This window comes from Suricata suricatta, chromosome 4, assembly GCF_006229205.1.
Source record: "Suricata suricatta isolate VVHF042 chromosome 4, meerkat_22Aug2017_6uvM2_HiC, whole genome shotgun sequence".
Lineage (NCBI taxonomy): Eukaryota > Metazoa > Chordata > Mammalia > Carnivora > Herpestidae > Suricata > Suricata suricatta.
The window spans coordinates 112934427-112949032 of NC_043703.1; the positions used below are offsets into that span (position 1 = coordinate 112934427).

Consider the following 14606-nt stretch of genomic DNA (forward strand, 5'->3'; position numbering starts at 1 on the left):
GGTTGTGTTAGACACCAAGGAACTTCCAGGCTGGCTGGAGCAAGCTGCAGGCTGTGCCGATCATCTAGCATATGTGTGGCCCTGACAATTCCTTGGCCTTGTGAATTAAGCAGCCCTGATCTCCTTCCTAATATGTTTCAGCAGAAAAAAGAAAGAAAGAAAGAAATCCCACAGGAACAGATAACATAACTTAACCCTACAAAGTATCTTACACAGTGCCCTGAAAATCATAGCCTGAATCTAGACTTCTAGAACCCTCTCCAGCTCCCGGCATTCAAATCCTACCAGTCCTTCAGGTACAGCTCATGTGCTATTATCTCCACAAAATGCACTGTAATTCCTTCCATCAGGACTAATTTCTCATTTCTCCCTTCTCTGCATTCCCAGGGCATTTTATTGACCTTCTCTTCTGCATCAAAGTTTAAGCTCATTAGCTACTTAAAGGTCAGGACCTATATCTCATTAATCTTGGATTTATCCCCAAAAAGCTTAACACAGTGTCTAACACTCAATTAGCAGCTCTCTGAAGCCAAACACTCTGCCATATACGTTAACAAGTTCAGTTTTAATTATCTAAGCTTTCATCAGTTCCGTAAGCCTCATATCCTAAGGGATATGCTATTGAAATAGCTAAACTTAGAATGAACACAACTTTATAACAGGCTCTCAGTGGTCCTCTTTAATAGGGAACATCAAAGTGCATAACATGAAAAAAGCGTGACTTTGAGATTCCATGCAACCAACAGTGAGACTTCTATATAAAGAGAGGACAAAGAAAAATTTTGAGACCTCAACAAAAGCAAAAAGGCTCCATTTGAACAACTAAGATGCGTATTTCCTGGGTTGAGAATCTTCTCTAATTGGCAGCAGAGTGAGGGTTCCTCACAAAGCCTCTATCTACTCCAAAATACTGGTAGTTTAAGGGGAAATCCATTAATGGAGTACTTCATCTGATGATTCCATTCTAAATCACCTTGCAAGGTTTTTCTGTTTGGGAGCAAGAGGAATGCATATTGAAGCCATTGACAGTGGGTGGACATACAATTAACAGTAAGCACCTGGCCTTGAATAATGAACTTATTTCTAGGTTCATTATCATGCTCACTCATCCTAACAATTTCTCTGTGGCAAGAACTTTTTAGATGGGAAAACCGAGCTATGGAAAAATTATACAACTTGTCTAGGATCAGACAACTTGAACTCCTTCACAGTTATGTCTACACAGACAGCCAGAGTTGATTCCCACTCAGAAAGGAGGAAGGGCCAGGCTGTTGCTAGGCATCTTCTTTCCAGTGGTCATCAAGTATACACACTCACATGTGCACGCGTGCACGCGCACATACACACACACACACGCGCACACATGTATGCCCCAAGCAGAAGTCCTAGAAAGGCCCAGAATTCAATATTCTGTATTTCAATAGTTCAAAAAAGGCACATCGCTACTAAAAAAGTAAATACAGTGTCCTTCATTGAAGAACACAGGACAATCATGGTGCTGCCCTTAGTCATTGTGTGTATGTGAAGAGATAGGATATGGGGTCATGACATGTTAAATGCAACTCAGAATGGGAAAATCTCAAGTCAGTTGGGATTTTTTGTATTTACATAGAGAAGTGCTGTTGGATTTTTCTGACTTGCCAAATTCACTCCTAGGAATTCATCTCCAAGACTGCCATTGAGGATGACTCCTCTGGCTTATCTCCAAAGACTTCAGATGAGATAGGACAGCTAGTTCTACTTCGAGTTCTGCCCTTCAGAGCCTCGTGGGCCTGGGAGTTTCAGTGACCTTGGTCCTTTACTCATGTCATCACCCTCACCAAACATGTTCCTCTGTGAATGTGGACAATCTTGTTGACAGCTGTATTCCTTCCGTTGTCTTTATTTTTCTCAAAATATAACACTGTGCTGGCAAGCAGTGGGGGCTCAACTCCAGTTGCCTGAGTAAGTAAATGAAAGAATAGACAAAGAAGGAGCCCTTGTCGGTGGCTATATATGGCTTGTCATAAGGCTTAAGATGTGTTACAGGTCAACAAAATGTTAAATGAAACCACTTCCTTTGGCTCTATTATGTTTCAGTTCCGTTCTCCTTTCCATAGATCATTCCCTGTGGTACGCGGAGTGCGGTAAATTGAGGGTTGAAAGTTTGTTTGACCCAGGATAGTGCATTGAATTCCGTGGGGAATCAAGGAGTTCTTCACAGAATAGGTTACATGGCAGTGATCTTCTAAAAGATGAGTAGAAGAAGCAGAGGAAGGATGTTCTGAGCATATGGAGCCACGAATGTTGAAGCATGTGCTTGTACCTAAGCCTGGCATGACTAGCAAGGCGGCAAAATTCAGTGCCTGAGAGCAGCACAGGACAAATCCAACTATGGGCTAGCCAAATGTGTGTCAGGCTCAGTGTTCTAGAGCTATTTCTTCCTGGAGCAGGGCTGCCTGAGGACGAGCAGGTCAGAAGGGCCTCTACCATCTGAGTAATGGTTCTGCCACTTTTACCCAAACATCAGTCAACTGCATGTCTGGGGTCACCACATCCTTTAAGGTTTATGCATAACTTCCCCTGATGGGAAACCAGCGCCCCTCCCTAATCTCTGCAGTTTCTCCAGGCACCACTGACTTCTTGCTTAGGCCATACCTCATCTTCATTTGCTAAACACCATCTTGCAAACCTGGTTCCTACGCTCCCCTCAAAGAACCACTGGCACAAGACCATCTGCAGAGGGGCCTTAAAAGGTTTAAAAGTACAAGGGTGAGTTGCAACACAGTTCACCCTCCGTGTCAGTCCTGCTCCCAGGAGGTTCTTGAGGCCCTCTTCTCAGGTGGACCCTGGCAGTTTGCTGGCAGCTCAGCTCCACTCTCTGGTGCCCATCTTCTGCTGGCTGCCCACAATCCCTCCATCCCTACTACTTTGCTCATGCAAAGCAATGTGGCTTACCCCATCTGTCCTCCAATAATCATAGAGATTTGTGTGCTGGAAGTTCTTCCCCACCCTGCTAACGTCCTTGAAGGGCTGTGCGAGAGGGGCTCCCCGAGAGAGACTTTGTACTTCATTCAAGGTAGAGATTCGCTACAGGTGCTGCCGATTTTCTTAGTGGCATTTCTGGGGACTGTGATTTTACTCCCTCAGTTTTGGGCCAAATGAAAAGACACATCAAAGATTCCCTTCTCTTCTGAAGATTGCAAAACCCTCCGGTCTCTAGAATGTGTAAACAGAGCCATGGCAACTGCGGGGAAATTCTGACTCTCCCGTTGGTCAAATTCTGGTCCTTTGTGTTGTCTTTGCTGTTGTTGTTTGAGTTTGGCAGACGAGCTCGGGTCAGGGGATTACACGGCAGGCTTGGTGGAGCAGACTGAAGTCCCGGCATTTCCTGTGTGGGAAGGCCAGCCCCTGCTGCACATGCTCAGGAGAGTGCAGACCAGAGCCTGCAGCAAGTCCGTGCGGGAGGGAGGACATGAGGACGGGCAGCTCTGTGTGCAAATAGAGGGAGATTCAGGCATCAGGGAACAGGACCAGAGCTTCAACTCCACTGGCCCCTTTATGTCTCTGGATCTGACTGTCCTCTCCTGTGCAATGACAAGGCCCCAGTAAATGGTCTTCAATGTTTGTACTCCTGTTCTTTAAAAAATTAGGAGACTCATGAGACCATTTCAGTTCCCTACTGAATAAGTCAGCTTTATTCCTGGAGTTTCTTAACGTTCTTGGTGCTGCCATGTTCAGTTTTGGGTGATATCAAGGGAGACTACTGAATACTGGAGACGAACCATGGACTGAAGGGGGAGGGGGAGGGAGGATGGTCATGGTGGGGGGCACTTGTGGGGAGAAGCACTGGGTGTTATATGAAAAATAATTTCATTTATCTCCTTTGGGAAAGAAACTGCACTAGACCAGCAGTGAAGCCACATTTCATATATGACACACAGACACATAGGCCACCTCCCGGGATACTTGAACGGTGTATGTAAGATACATAAGGCTCTTGGTTTAACACCCTAAGCCTTCTGAGATGCTGTTAAGGTAAAATACTGTGAACATATTATTTGGGGCTCTTTGGTGTCATTTTATTATTTTATCATGTGCTACAGTCATAAATCTTCAAAATTAGCAAACGCAAGGGGGAAGAAGTAGCAAAGTAGCATTTATTTGGTGCCACCAAATGACTGGAAAAGCAAAACCCAAATGACAGGCCCAGAACTTTGCCAACACTGAGAAACAAACGGGAGTGAGGCTACCTGGGCTCGAGGGCAGCTCTGTCACCTACAAACTGGGTGACCTGAGACACTTAACCTCTCTGTTCCTCGTCCCTAAGGCAGACATAATAGAACCACCTACCATGCGGCCTGCTGTGAGATTAAAAGGTTAGTGCATGTCAAGCACTTGGAAGAGTGACTAGGACATACATGGTAGACTTCATAAATTCAACTGTTACCATGAATTCAGCATCTGGTTATTGACCACCTCCTGTGCACCAGCTCCATACAAGACCTAGAATACAGGGGCCAACAGGATCCGCTCTGTGTTCAGGACCCACAGTCCCATGGTAAAGAAGGACAGACCTGTTTCAAAGAGACAGAGAGACAAACCCAAGTATCAGCTGCCAAGATGTTGCAACTGATACTTGGTCTGCTCTGGTCTGCTCCTACTCCGATCTGCTGTGATCATGTCCTTTAAGATATATACATTTTTAAATTTTTTTTTAAAATAGAAGCCTGCCCATCCCAAGCACAGCAAGTCCCCTAGAGAATTTCCATGTGTTACTGTTATGCTTTGTCATCTCTGGATCTGTACTGCTGACCCCTTGTCCTTGCTTGGTTCCTTGCCTCCTGCGTGGGGTCCCCTTTCTGCCCACTGATAGAATTGTCCCTACCTAGGACTCCAATCCGAGTCCTTGACTCACCAGTACCACCAGCACAGGCTGTGGGAAGCAGGCATGTTCTGAGCAATTTCAGCCTCTTGGGCTTATTCTTCTGCTTTGCAGACTCCTTTTTGCAGCTTCCTTTCTTTACCCAGGAGGGAAATCATGCTACCCTCCTGTCACCCATCCATGACTGTAGATGGTAGAGATTTACCATTAACACAAATAATTACGGTGCCAAGATAAGGAGCAATTGTGCTAACTACCCTTCTCTTTTCCATCCATCAAGTTTTAAGTTCCTCTTGTTTTCTCCTTTCATCTTAAAAAATACAGTAAGCACCAACTTCCTATCACTGAACTAAGTGGCAGACACTGAGTTAACTGCTTTATTTGAATCATTTCATTTAATTTGTTTGTAAATTCAACAGATAATTCTTGGGCACTTCCCACATACTAGGTGCCATTTGAAAAGCTGAACATGCAATGGTAAACATGATGAGTAAACAGAGACTTCCATGGAACTTACACTCCAGCCTGGAGAAACCAATAGTAAATAAATATCAAGCCACAGAAGGATCCATAGCTGAAACTGAAACAGACTGATTGTATGAGGAGACTGGGGCTGCTCTAGACAGATGTCCAGGGGAGGCGTCTCGAGGAGGGATAGGAAGGGTCCAACCATGAGAAGAGCAGGGGGAGAGCATTCCTGGGTCCGGGGACAGCTCGTGCACAGACCTCGAGACAGGAATGTGCTGTCTTTGAGGAACAGAAAGAGGGCAAGTCCAGGGAGGTGGAATGTGGCAAGAAGAAGGCTGGAGAGGTGAGCCAAGGCCAGAGCTCACAGGAAAGAGCTGGGTTTGGCTTTTCCTCTGCTGCTTTGTGGAGAACGGGTTGTAGGCAGAGGAGGAGCACAGCAAGGAAGCCAGTTAGGTGGCTACTGCAGTATCCTGTAGAAAGCATAGGGGGGCTTGGGACCAGGGGGATGGGGTGGGGTGGGGTGGAGGTGGAGGTGGAGAAGTCACAGATGTGGGGGTGTCTAGAAGTAAGGTCAACAGAATTTGCTGCCAAACTGGGATGAGGTTGGGGAGAGAGGATTCAAGGGCGACTCCAGGCAGCGGGAACAACTGCAGGAGGAGCAGGTTTAAGATGAGGAGACGACTGGGAGACTCCTCTTTGACTGGTACTACTGAGATGGCTATTAGTCCCCTGAGAAGAGATGTCAATGTCAAGTCAACTGTTGGGCTCAGAGGAGTCGAGGATAAAGATAGAAACAGAAGTCATCAGCATGTAGATGGGATTACGTGAAACACCCTATGAAAGAGTAGAGATGCAGAAGGAAACTGGGTCCAGGCTTTTGCTACAACCTAAAAAGTAGTGCTGTCACCTCCCCTCCCCCATTTACTGATAAGGAAGATAAACTCAGATAGCTTAAGTGGCTGACCCCAGAGCAGACCCAGGAAGCTCTGGGGTTTAACCCAGGCAGTCGATTTCCATCCACTTGGCTGAAATGGACACATACATACAGCAGTGGTGCTTTGCTTCCTTCACGTATGACAATATCTCTACAGGAAGAAGATGACGATGGTCTGCCCAAGAAAAAGTGGCCCACCGTAGACGCCTCTTACTATGGTGGGCGAGGCGTTGGAGGCATTAAAAGGATGGAAGTAAGAACACAGCTTCATATACTCACATCTATGTGGCGACTACTCCATGATGAAAAATGGATAAAACTAGTGAAAGCTCATACTTGGGGTCTGGTGGGTTTTGGATTATAAGGCATCAAATGGAGAGATGGCAGGTACACTTCTTAAACTGTGCACCCCCATATCTTTCCCACCACTTACAGCAAATTGCTTATCTGCTCGAATACCTCAGTGGTTTCTTCTCCCATGGAATACATTCCAAAGTTCTTTCCTGGGTCTGCAGGACCTATGCACATGCTATCCCCACAGTCTGGACAGTTCTTCCGCTAAACATCTATCTGTGTGACTTGCTCTCCTTGCCCCTTCAAACCTCCTTCTTTCCCTTTCTCCACACCCTCCTCTTCCCTGGCCCTAAAAGCCTGAAGGAATTGACGAGTGGGTAGCACTCACATTGCACATCACACATGTATATATGATGCCCATCTCCAGGGGCAGTACACTTTATCTGGTTATTTTGTTTTATTAAATGTTATTTATTTTAGGTTCGTTGGGGAGAAAAGGGTTCCACAGAAGAAGGGGCTAAGCTGGAAAAGGCAAAGAATGCGAGAGTCAAGATGCCAGAGCAGGAGTATGAGTTCCCCGAACCCCGAAATCTCAACAACAACATGCGTCGGCCCTCTTCCCCCCGGAAGTGGTACTCGCCGATCAAGGTGCGTCTCTTTCTACTCAGAAACCCGTCATCCCTCCTGATAAAACACTCACATAGTAAGACTCAGGTTCTTTTGACATGATAAAATATCAAATCAGATCCCAGATTATCACAAAGGAACACATTTCTAAAATCATGGACTTAAAAGTACAGGTACTTATTTTCTCTATTTCCACCTTATCAAAGTTGAAACTAGACTTTTCAAAATCACCATGGCCGGGGCACCTGCGTGGCTCAGCTGGCTAAGCGTCTGACCTTCAGATTGGGCTCCATCATGATCTCAAGGTTGGTGGGATTGAGCCTGGTATGGGACTTTGTGCTGACAGCACAGAGCCTGCTTGGGATTTTCTCCCTCTCTCTCTCTCTCTCTCTCTCTCTCTCTCTCTCTCTCTCTCTCTGCCACACCCTCATTCATGCTCACTCTCTCTCTCTTTCAAAATATATAAACACTTTTTAAAAATCACCATGGCAAACTAGCAGAATGCAAACGGGCTATGAGTCAAGACTGGGCTGGTAACCCCAGAAGACCACATCGATCCCTGAAACATCTCTCAGCTTCACTGGGAGTCAGTTCCACTATCTAACAAAAATGGCAACACTCCCCTTGATGCCTTATCTCTCTTCTTGCCATAACACAAGCCTGTTCCCCTTCTCCAAGCTTCCCACCAGTGCGTCACGTGTTGGCCATGGATCTGGGACTCACTCTTCCCGGCTGTGGGCAAAACCACCCCCGCTCTTGTTTTCCCCACTGTCTCTCTTCCCCTCTACAGCTCCAGAGCTTAAACCTCTTTGTTTTATTAGGGAATTTCAGCCTAATAACTAGGGATTCCTGAAGACTTCTTTTCTCTTCCTCTTCTTCTTCCTCTATTTCTAGCTGCAAACAGAAACTGGGCCAATTCCAAGGCCTCAAGGCGGAAAGACCTAGTGTAAGAGCCAGCTCTCATCACACATACACATGCACCCACACGGCCTTACCCTTCTTCCAGGAAGAGTAAAAATAATATTCATCATTCACTAAGTTATTTGCTAATTTTAGAGCAGCGCTTCTCCTATGAAATCAAAAGACGTAACCACTTTATTTTCTTTATTTGTTATTGTTTATTTATTTTTGAGAGAGAGAGGGAGAGACAGAGTGTGAGCACGGGAGAGGCAGAGACACAGAATCTGAAGCAGGCTCCAGGCTCTGAGCTGTCAGCACAGAGCCCAAGGCAGGCCTTAAACTCACAAACCGGGAGATCGTGACCTGAGCTGAAGTCAGACACTTAACCTCCTGAGCCACCAGGCGCCCCCAAAAGAAATAACCATTTTAAACAATGGAGTGACATTTCATTGATAGTTGTCTCTTCTCAGCCAAGCTAGCTCATGCTCACACAAATTGCAGTGTATTTTCATTTTGGTTTGCTATGTTTAAAGCAAGGAGATTCTTTTTTAAGATAAGTGCGCCCCTCCCCCCACCACATTCCCTATCCCCACCCCAGCCAATGGCTTGAACTCTGGAAAGATGTGGGCGAGATGTAGCTTGCTTGACTAACAGCTGGTTGCTTCTAATTATTTTCTAATGCAGAACATGCAATGGCGTGCATGCATGTGCAGACAAGAAGGAGCCAAGTAGAACCTCAGAGATGAAGAAGAAAGGGAATTTTCTCTTATGTCGTTTTTAGGCATCTGTACCTTGTGACTAACATGACACACTTGGTTATCGCCAGGTTTTCATTTCTGTAATCTTGGACTCTGAAAGAACATTAATTCTGTCTGAAGAGTCCAATTTCTACTTGAGAGAATGTTATTCCTCTGCCAACGAGTGGTTTAGGACTGAGTTTTATGAAGTAAACAGGGATATAAACAACTAGATGTATACATCTAAAAACATTCCCAACATGCACTTGGAATTAGTATCAACGAGCATTTGTTGTGTACCTAGTATGTTCTGGGTACTGCCAGATACTAAGTATACAGAAGTTCTCAACCCTGGCTGAGAATAAGAATTACCCTGAGAGCCTTAAAAATACAGATTCCCAGACCTAATGACTTAGTCTCACAAAAGGATTTCATGGCCACACAGGCGGTCACAACTTGCTGGCTTTTTCTCATCCAGTGAAACTACCCCCCCTCCCCGTGCCTCCCTTTGTAACATCAAAACTCCCTAAGCCACACCCCTCTGTGGCCCCCAAGCACTGTCGCCTCCACAGCCTCTGCTCGTGAGTCTCCTCTGTCATCATCGTGTCCCACTGCTGGTTCTCAGAGCGTGGTCCCTGGACCACCAGCATCAACATCCCCCAGGAACTTGTTGGAAATGCACATTCTCAGGCCAACCCAGATGTACTGAATCAGCAACTCTGGGGGTGGGGCCCAGCCATCTGAGATTGAACAAGCCCTGTTAAGAAATTGTCCTCGAAGGTTCCAGCCAGGCTTCCATATAGGAGGTTCCCTGAGGGCAGGAACCTTGGCACCTGGCCAAGAGATCATGACCATACTTCGGTGATTGGTCAGAAGTCTCCGCAAGAAGGCCCACGTTAGATTTCATAGCCTGTTTCTACTACAGACGCAACTGCCAGATCAATGTTAACTGGTTGCGAATCTGAGTGTCAGGGAGGCCCCAGATGGCCAGATGGAAAAGACCTGTGATGGTGCATGGGCCCAGCCCCTCAGCAGCACTGCCTTGCTCTGACATGGGAAAGGTCACTGCCTTCCTGCTGGGGGAGCAGCTCAAGCCAACGCCTGCTCAGCTCCTTCTGTACAATAGCCCACTCGTGTGAGTCTTCCCTCCAGCAGAGGTGACCCCCTGGAGGCATCTTCCCTCCAGCAGAGGTGACCGACCCCCTGCTTAACTCATCTTTGAACCTTGCAGTAAACAGCACTGTACCTGGCCCAGCACAGGGACACCAGCATCTCTTGTCAAAGAGCCAACACGTAGGATTAATTACAAAACCATGCCCAGAGTTAGACTGTCTCCTGTGATATGCACGAATCACCTTGGTTCCATCAGTCCGAAGAAGGTGACGTTCTTCTTGCCATCCCTTTGAGGAGAAGAAAGAAAAAGAGATCACCTTATGTATGGGCCAGGTAGTTGAGGGAAGGGTGAGAACAAGGAGATCTCAGACTAGAAGCCCAGAAAGAAATTCAAAAATGAAATTGTATGCTCTCTCCCCAGAAGAAGGGCAGACTTGCTACCAGAACTTTGGCATTCATATGGTTTAACAAGTTCCGTGCTGCATGATGAGCCCCATCTTAGCCACGGTGCCTGTGGCCGTCACTGAGCCTTGGGGAAACAGCCTCACATGGTGCTGTAAACTCTGCTTCCCTTTTCTGAACCCTCTCGCTCGATTTGTCACAGTCTGGGCAGGAAACAAGCACACTCAAGAGGGCTGAACTTTTTGGGGAGGGCAGGGTTAAGAGAACCCACAGAGACGGCCAGGCATTCAGGGACTGGCAACCAGTGGGAGCTGTTACCCCCGCTGGGCCTGAAGGACAAGGATGGGAAATGCTGTCATTGGAGCCAGTGGCCAGAAGAGGCCACCCAGTGGGAGCTGTGGCCATAGCAAGGGAATCAGCAATCTAAATCTGCCCTACGGCCTGTGTTTCTACAGCCCACAAACAAAGAGTAGTTTTTATTATTTTTAATGGTTTTGTAAGTTCCTATATAATACACTAGAGTTTGCCTCAAGCTGCAAAGCCTAAAATATTTACTCTATAGCCCTTTACAGAAAATGTTTGCACATCCCTGTCCTTATAGGTAAGAATGCAGCCACCAAAGAAGGCAGGGGGTCAGGGAGGGAACAGACCCTCTCCCTCTCCCTCATCTTGGCCTCATCTTCTCCTGGTACCACCTATTGGCCAAACAGAAGGGCAAACAGCTGGTGTTTTCTGTAGAGACCAGGCCTCTAGGGCATAGAGCTCCAAGGACAGAGAACAGCAGAGAGTAGATGGGGGCAGGCAGCTCATGCAGAATGACCAGTCCACTCTCCCCCCCACCCCCCATAAATAGGGAGGACACTCCTACCTAGTGTAAAACTTTCAAGAGACACTGGGAAAAGATTTAGTTCCCCAGCAAAAGAGGTCAGAATCATACACATCTATAAATGTATTGCCTCTGACTCACTTTTTCATGCATGTTTTGAAATCGATAGGAGAAGCAGAGAGGCAGGTGAGCGCATCTGCTGAGCGAACCCAGTGGGAACGCACCCAGGGAAGAAGTCCACATCGGACTTCTCTCCCCCATTCCCCGGTCTGATTTAGGGCACTGGCCACAGCAACCGCACTTCACCCTTTCCTCATTCCAGGCTCATGACCAGGAAAGTTTCCGATATTTGGCCTTAATTTTCCTTTGCTCAGTTTTCACCCCCCTGGATTTACAGTACCCCATGCTTCTCATTAAATTGGGACTGACCATTTCAGACAAGTGAAGTAATGCCCAGATATATGGCCTCCAGATAGATTAAAACCAGGACTGTTTTCAGGTTTGCTGGAAGGCTTGCAAGCCTTTAGAGAAACCATTTTCTCCTTTTCCAGTAGCTCCTCCACATGACTGAAAATGGCAGAAATGACAGCTGAAGGACAAAAGCCAGACCCTGCATGGCCAGGCAGACCGGCTGTTCTTTGCAAGAGAGCCAGACCATGAAGGGGCAGGGTTAGGTCATATTCACTGTGGGGCCCTGGTTGGGGGGTGGTCTTCTGTTGTGTTCATTTTCAGTCAGGCCAACCTTCATCCCTGGCCTACAGCACCTTGACCTTGTAATCAAGCAGCATTCAGTCATGAAACCGTACTGGATGAAGCCGTATGGAGCCCAGTAAAAGATACACCAAAGCCTTAAGTATTGTCAGATGGGCTGTTGATGTTAAACAGACGTCTTTTTGTCCCTCTCGGGCTACTTTTTATAATGGGTCCAAACTTTTTTTGGACCAAAACTAAAAAAAGAACAAGACAACAATTATCCTGTGTGAGTGTGTGCAAGTATGTGTATGTGTGTGTGTGTTTCCAACGTTATGCACTAATTCATTTCATTGGAGAAGCATGGGCCGCAATATCTCACAGATTTTAAGGTGTAAAATTTCGAATGTTAGTCTCTCACAGCTCGATCGTTGAGCTACCCTCAAAATTCTCGACCTCTGACTAACTTCCAAGTAGCTAAGGCAGACAAACCAGAAGAGAAGACACAGCTGCTTTTTGGTCAAAATTTTAAAAAAGGAGAGAAAGAGGAAGTTCAGCCACAAACCCCAGGCACCAGGATGCTTTGAATGACGGCCACATAAACATCCCCTGCCCTGCCTTATTGTTTAGGAAGAAACAAAATCCAGAGTTGACCTAGAACTCCCAGTTTGCCTGCCTTTGTGGATTGGAAGGTAGTCTGAGCCTGGGGGACAGTGTGACAGCCTGAAATTGGTAAACTTCTTATTTTATAGTAAAAATGTATCAGTTTCCTATGGGGAAAAAAAGCTATATTTAAATGCTATGTAATATATTCTGACAGAGGGATAGTGAAGTCTTTGTTTCCAGCTTCACAGAAGCAGTTGGGCATTTCTCCTGGGGAGGGACTAGGGTCTTGAAATGGGTCCAATGGAGAGGCCTGTGAATGATGGACGCTCAAAGCTGAGATAAATAGGGAGTCAACTCAAAGGCTCCTTCCCCACTCCACCCCCAGGACTTCGGGTAAATCCTAGGAACTGGTTTGAAAAATCCCCTGAGGCTCTTCACTCCCCAAAAAGATGTTATTAAAAACCTCATTAGCTGCTGTCTTGAAATGACAGGTTTCTGCCTCCATACAGAAAAATAGAGGCACCAGCCACCTTTGCTATGTGCTTCTCTTTGACCTTAGGGGTAATTTTATATTCTCGTCTTGGTTGTAAACACACTTATTCTAGAACTTACTTCAGCTCTTGCATAAAAAGCTGAGGAGGGAACAGGAGAGGTCGGGTGTGTGGATTACCCAGATGGCGTCCTATGCCACAGAGGTGGGACTTTGGGCTCAGCTGTGGGACTGCCAGAACTCAGAACGCTGAGGAAACCACTGGAACTAACTAGTCTCACCTCGGCCAGAGGAACCCAAGGACAGCAGCCCACCTGGGTGAAGCTCTCACCTGGTGAAACACATACTGCAAGTCGGGCACAATTCCAGAGGCTTCCCATGCACTCACTCCTTTAGTTTACAGCAACCCTCAAAAGTAGAAACTACTACTACCCCCATTTACAAATGGAAAAACTAAGGCACAGAGAGTTTAGGTGACCTGCCTAAATTCATACTGCTAGTAAGATGTTTCCTGGTTTATTCTATAAACTGCTAAGCATCCATTCGAGCTAGCAATGAAATCTATAATTAATCAAATAGGAGAGAGGACTGGGCTGGGGGGCGGGGTATGCCTGGAGGTAAAGGACCAGTCAGGAAACTGTTCACGGAATGAGTAACAGATGATGAGGGCCTGGGCCAGGCAGTAGACACGGAGACAGTGGGGCAGGATGGACAGGAAGCAGTGACAGGAGAGCTGTGACAGAGAAAAAGTCCACAAGACACGGTTGGAGTTGAATATGCGGAGATGGCAGAGGGCAAGGACGTGACAGTGATTCTCTGGCGTCCAGCTTGCCCGTGTGGATGTCGGCAGTGCCAGGAACCAAGCAGGGTATGCGAAAGAAGTAACGGGTTGGGGAAAGATAGTTCCATTTTCAATACCTGTGATATTTCTGCATGACAACTCAGATTTGGTAGGTGATTGGATTTGGAGCTTGAGAGAGGACTAAGCTGAAGGTACAGTTTGTGAGCTGACCCCAGAGACTTGGTGAGTTGGAAGTTGACCCCAGAGGAGGTTGACCCCAGAGACTAGGTGAGAGACTGCCAGGTGGAGCACTCAGTCTGAGGGAGAGGATGGAAGAGGGCTGAGGGGAGGACAAGGTAGAGGCTGAAATGCCTATCTGGGGAGGAAGGAAGGAGCAGGCAGAGGCTGATGGCACTGAAGCCAAGGGAAAGTGTAAAGAAGGGAGAAGCCCAGCATATCAGATCTAAGAATCAAGTAAAGTGAGACCTGACGGTGGCCAAAGCACTTGGCAGTTGGGATCTGTGGGTGGCCTTAGCAGGTGCAGCTTTGGTGAAACATTGTGGCCACCAAACACTGCAAGGGAGGCCAGCCCATGGCATGCTGGAGGGGGTAAGAAGTGTGGCCTGAAGGAAGGGGGCAGGGGTTGCCGGAGCACAGAATGGAGGATGGGTGAATACACACTTGTCAAGTTCACATTATTGGATTCTTACACTCTATATTGCATTCTTCTCCATCTTTCTACAGAGCCTCCCAAGTGATCATTTTTATGACTTGACCATGATCATAGGTGATATTTAATAAATACTTTTTATGAGCTAAGTATCTAACTTCAATATCTAATTAGGGAGATATCTAATAAGGTAGACAGTACCAT

The 14606-nt window shown here is 46.7% G+C and overlaps 1 protein-coding gene across 1 annotated transcript in view; it reads left to right on the forward strand.

Annotated features, from left to right (window-relative positions):
* Window positions 1-14606, forward strand: part of ANTXR1 (ANTXR cell adhesion molecule 1) — a 214576-nt gene that overhangs the window by 145876 nt on the left and 54094 nt on the right. The window contains exons 15-16 of the mRNA XM_029937510.1: window positions 6424-6519; window positions 7041-7208. Coding sequence (XP_029793370.1) covers window positions 6424-6519; window positions 7041-7208 — 264 coding nt within the window. The remainder of the gene's footprint in view (window positions 1-6423; window positions 6520-7040; window positions 7209-14606) is intronic.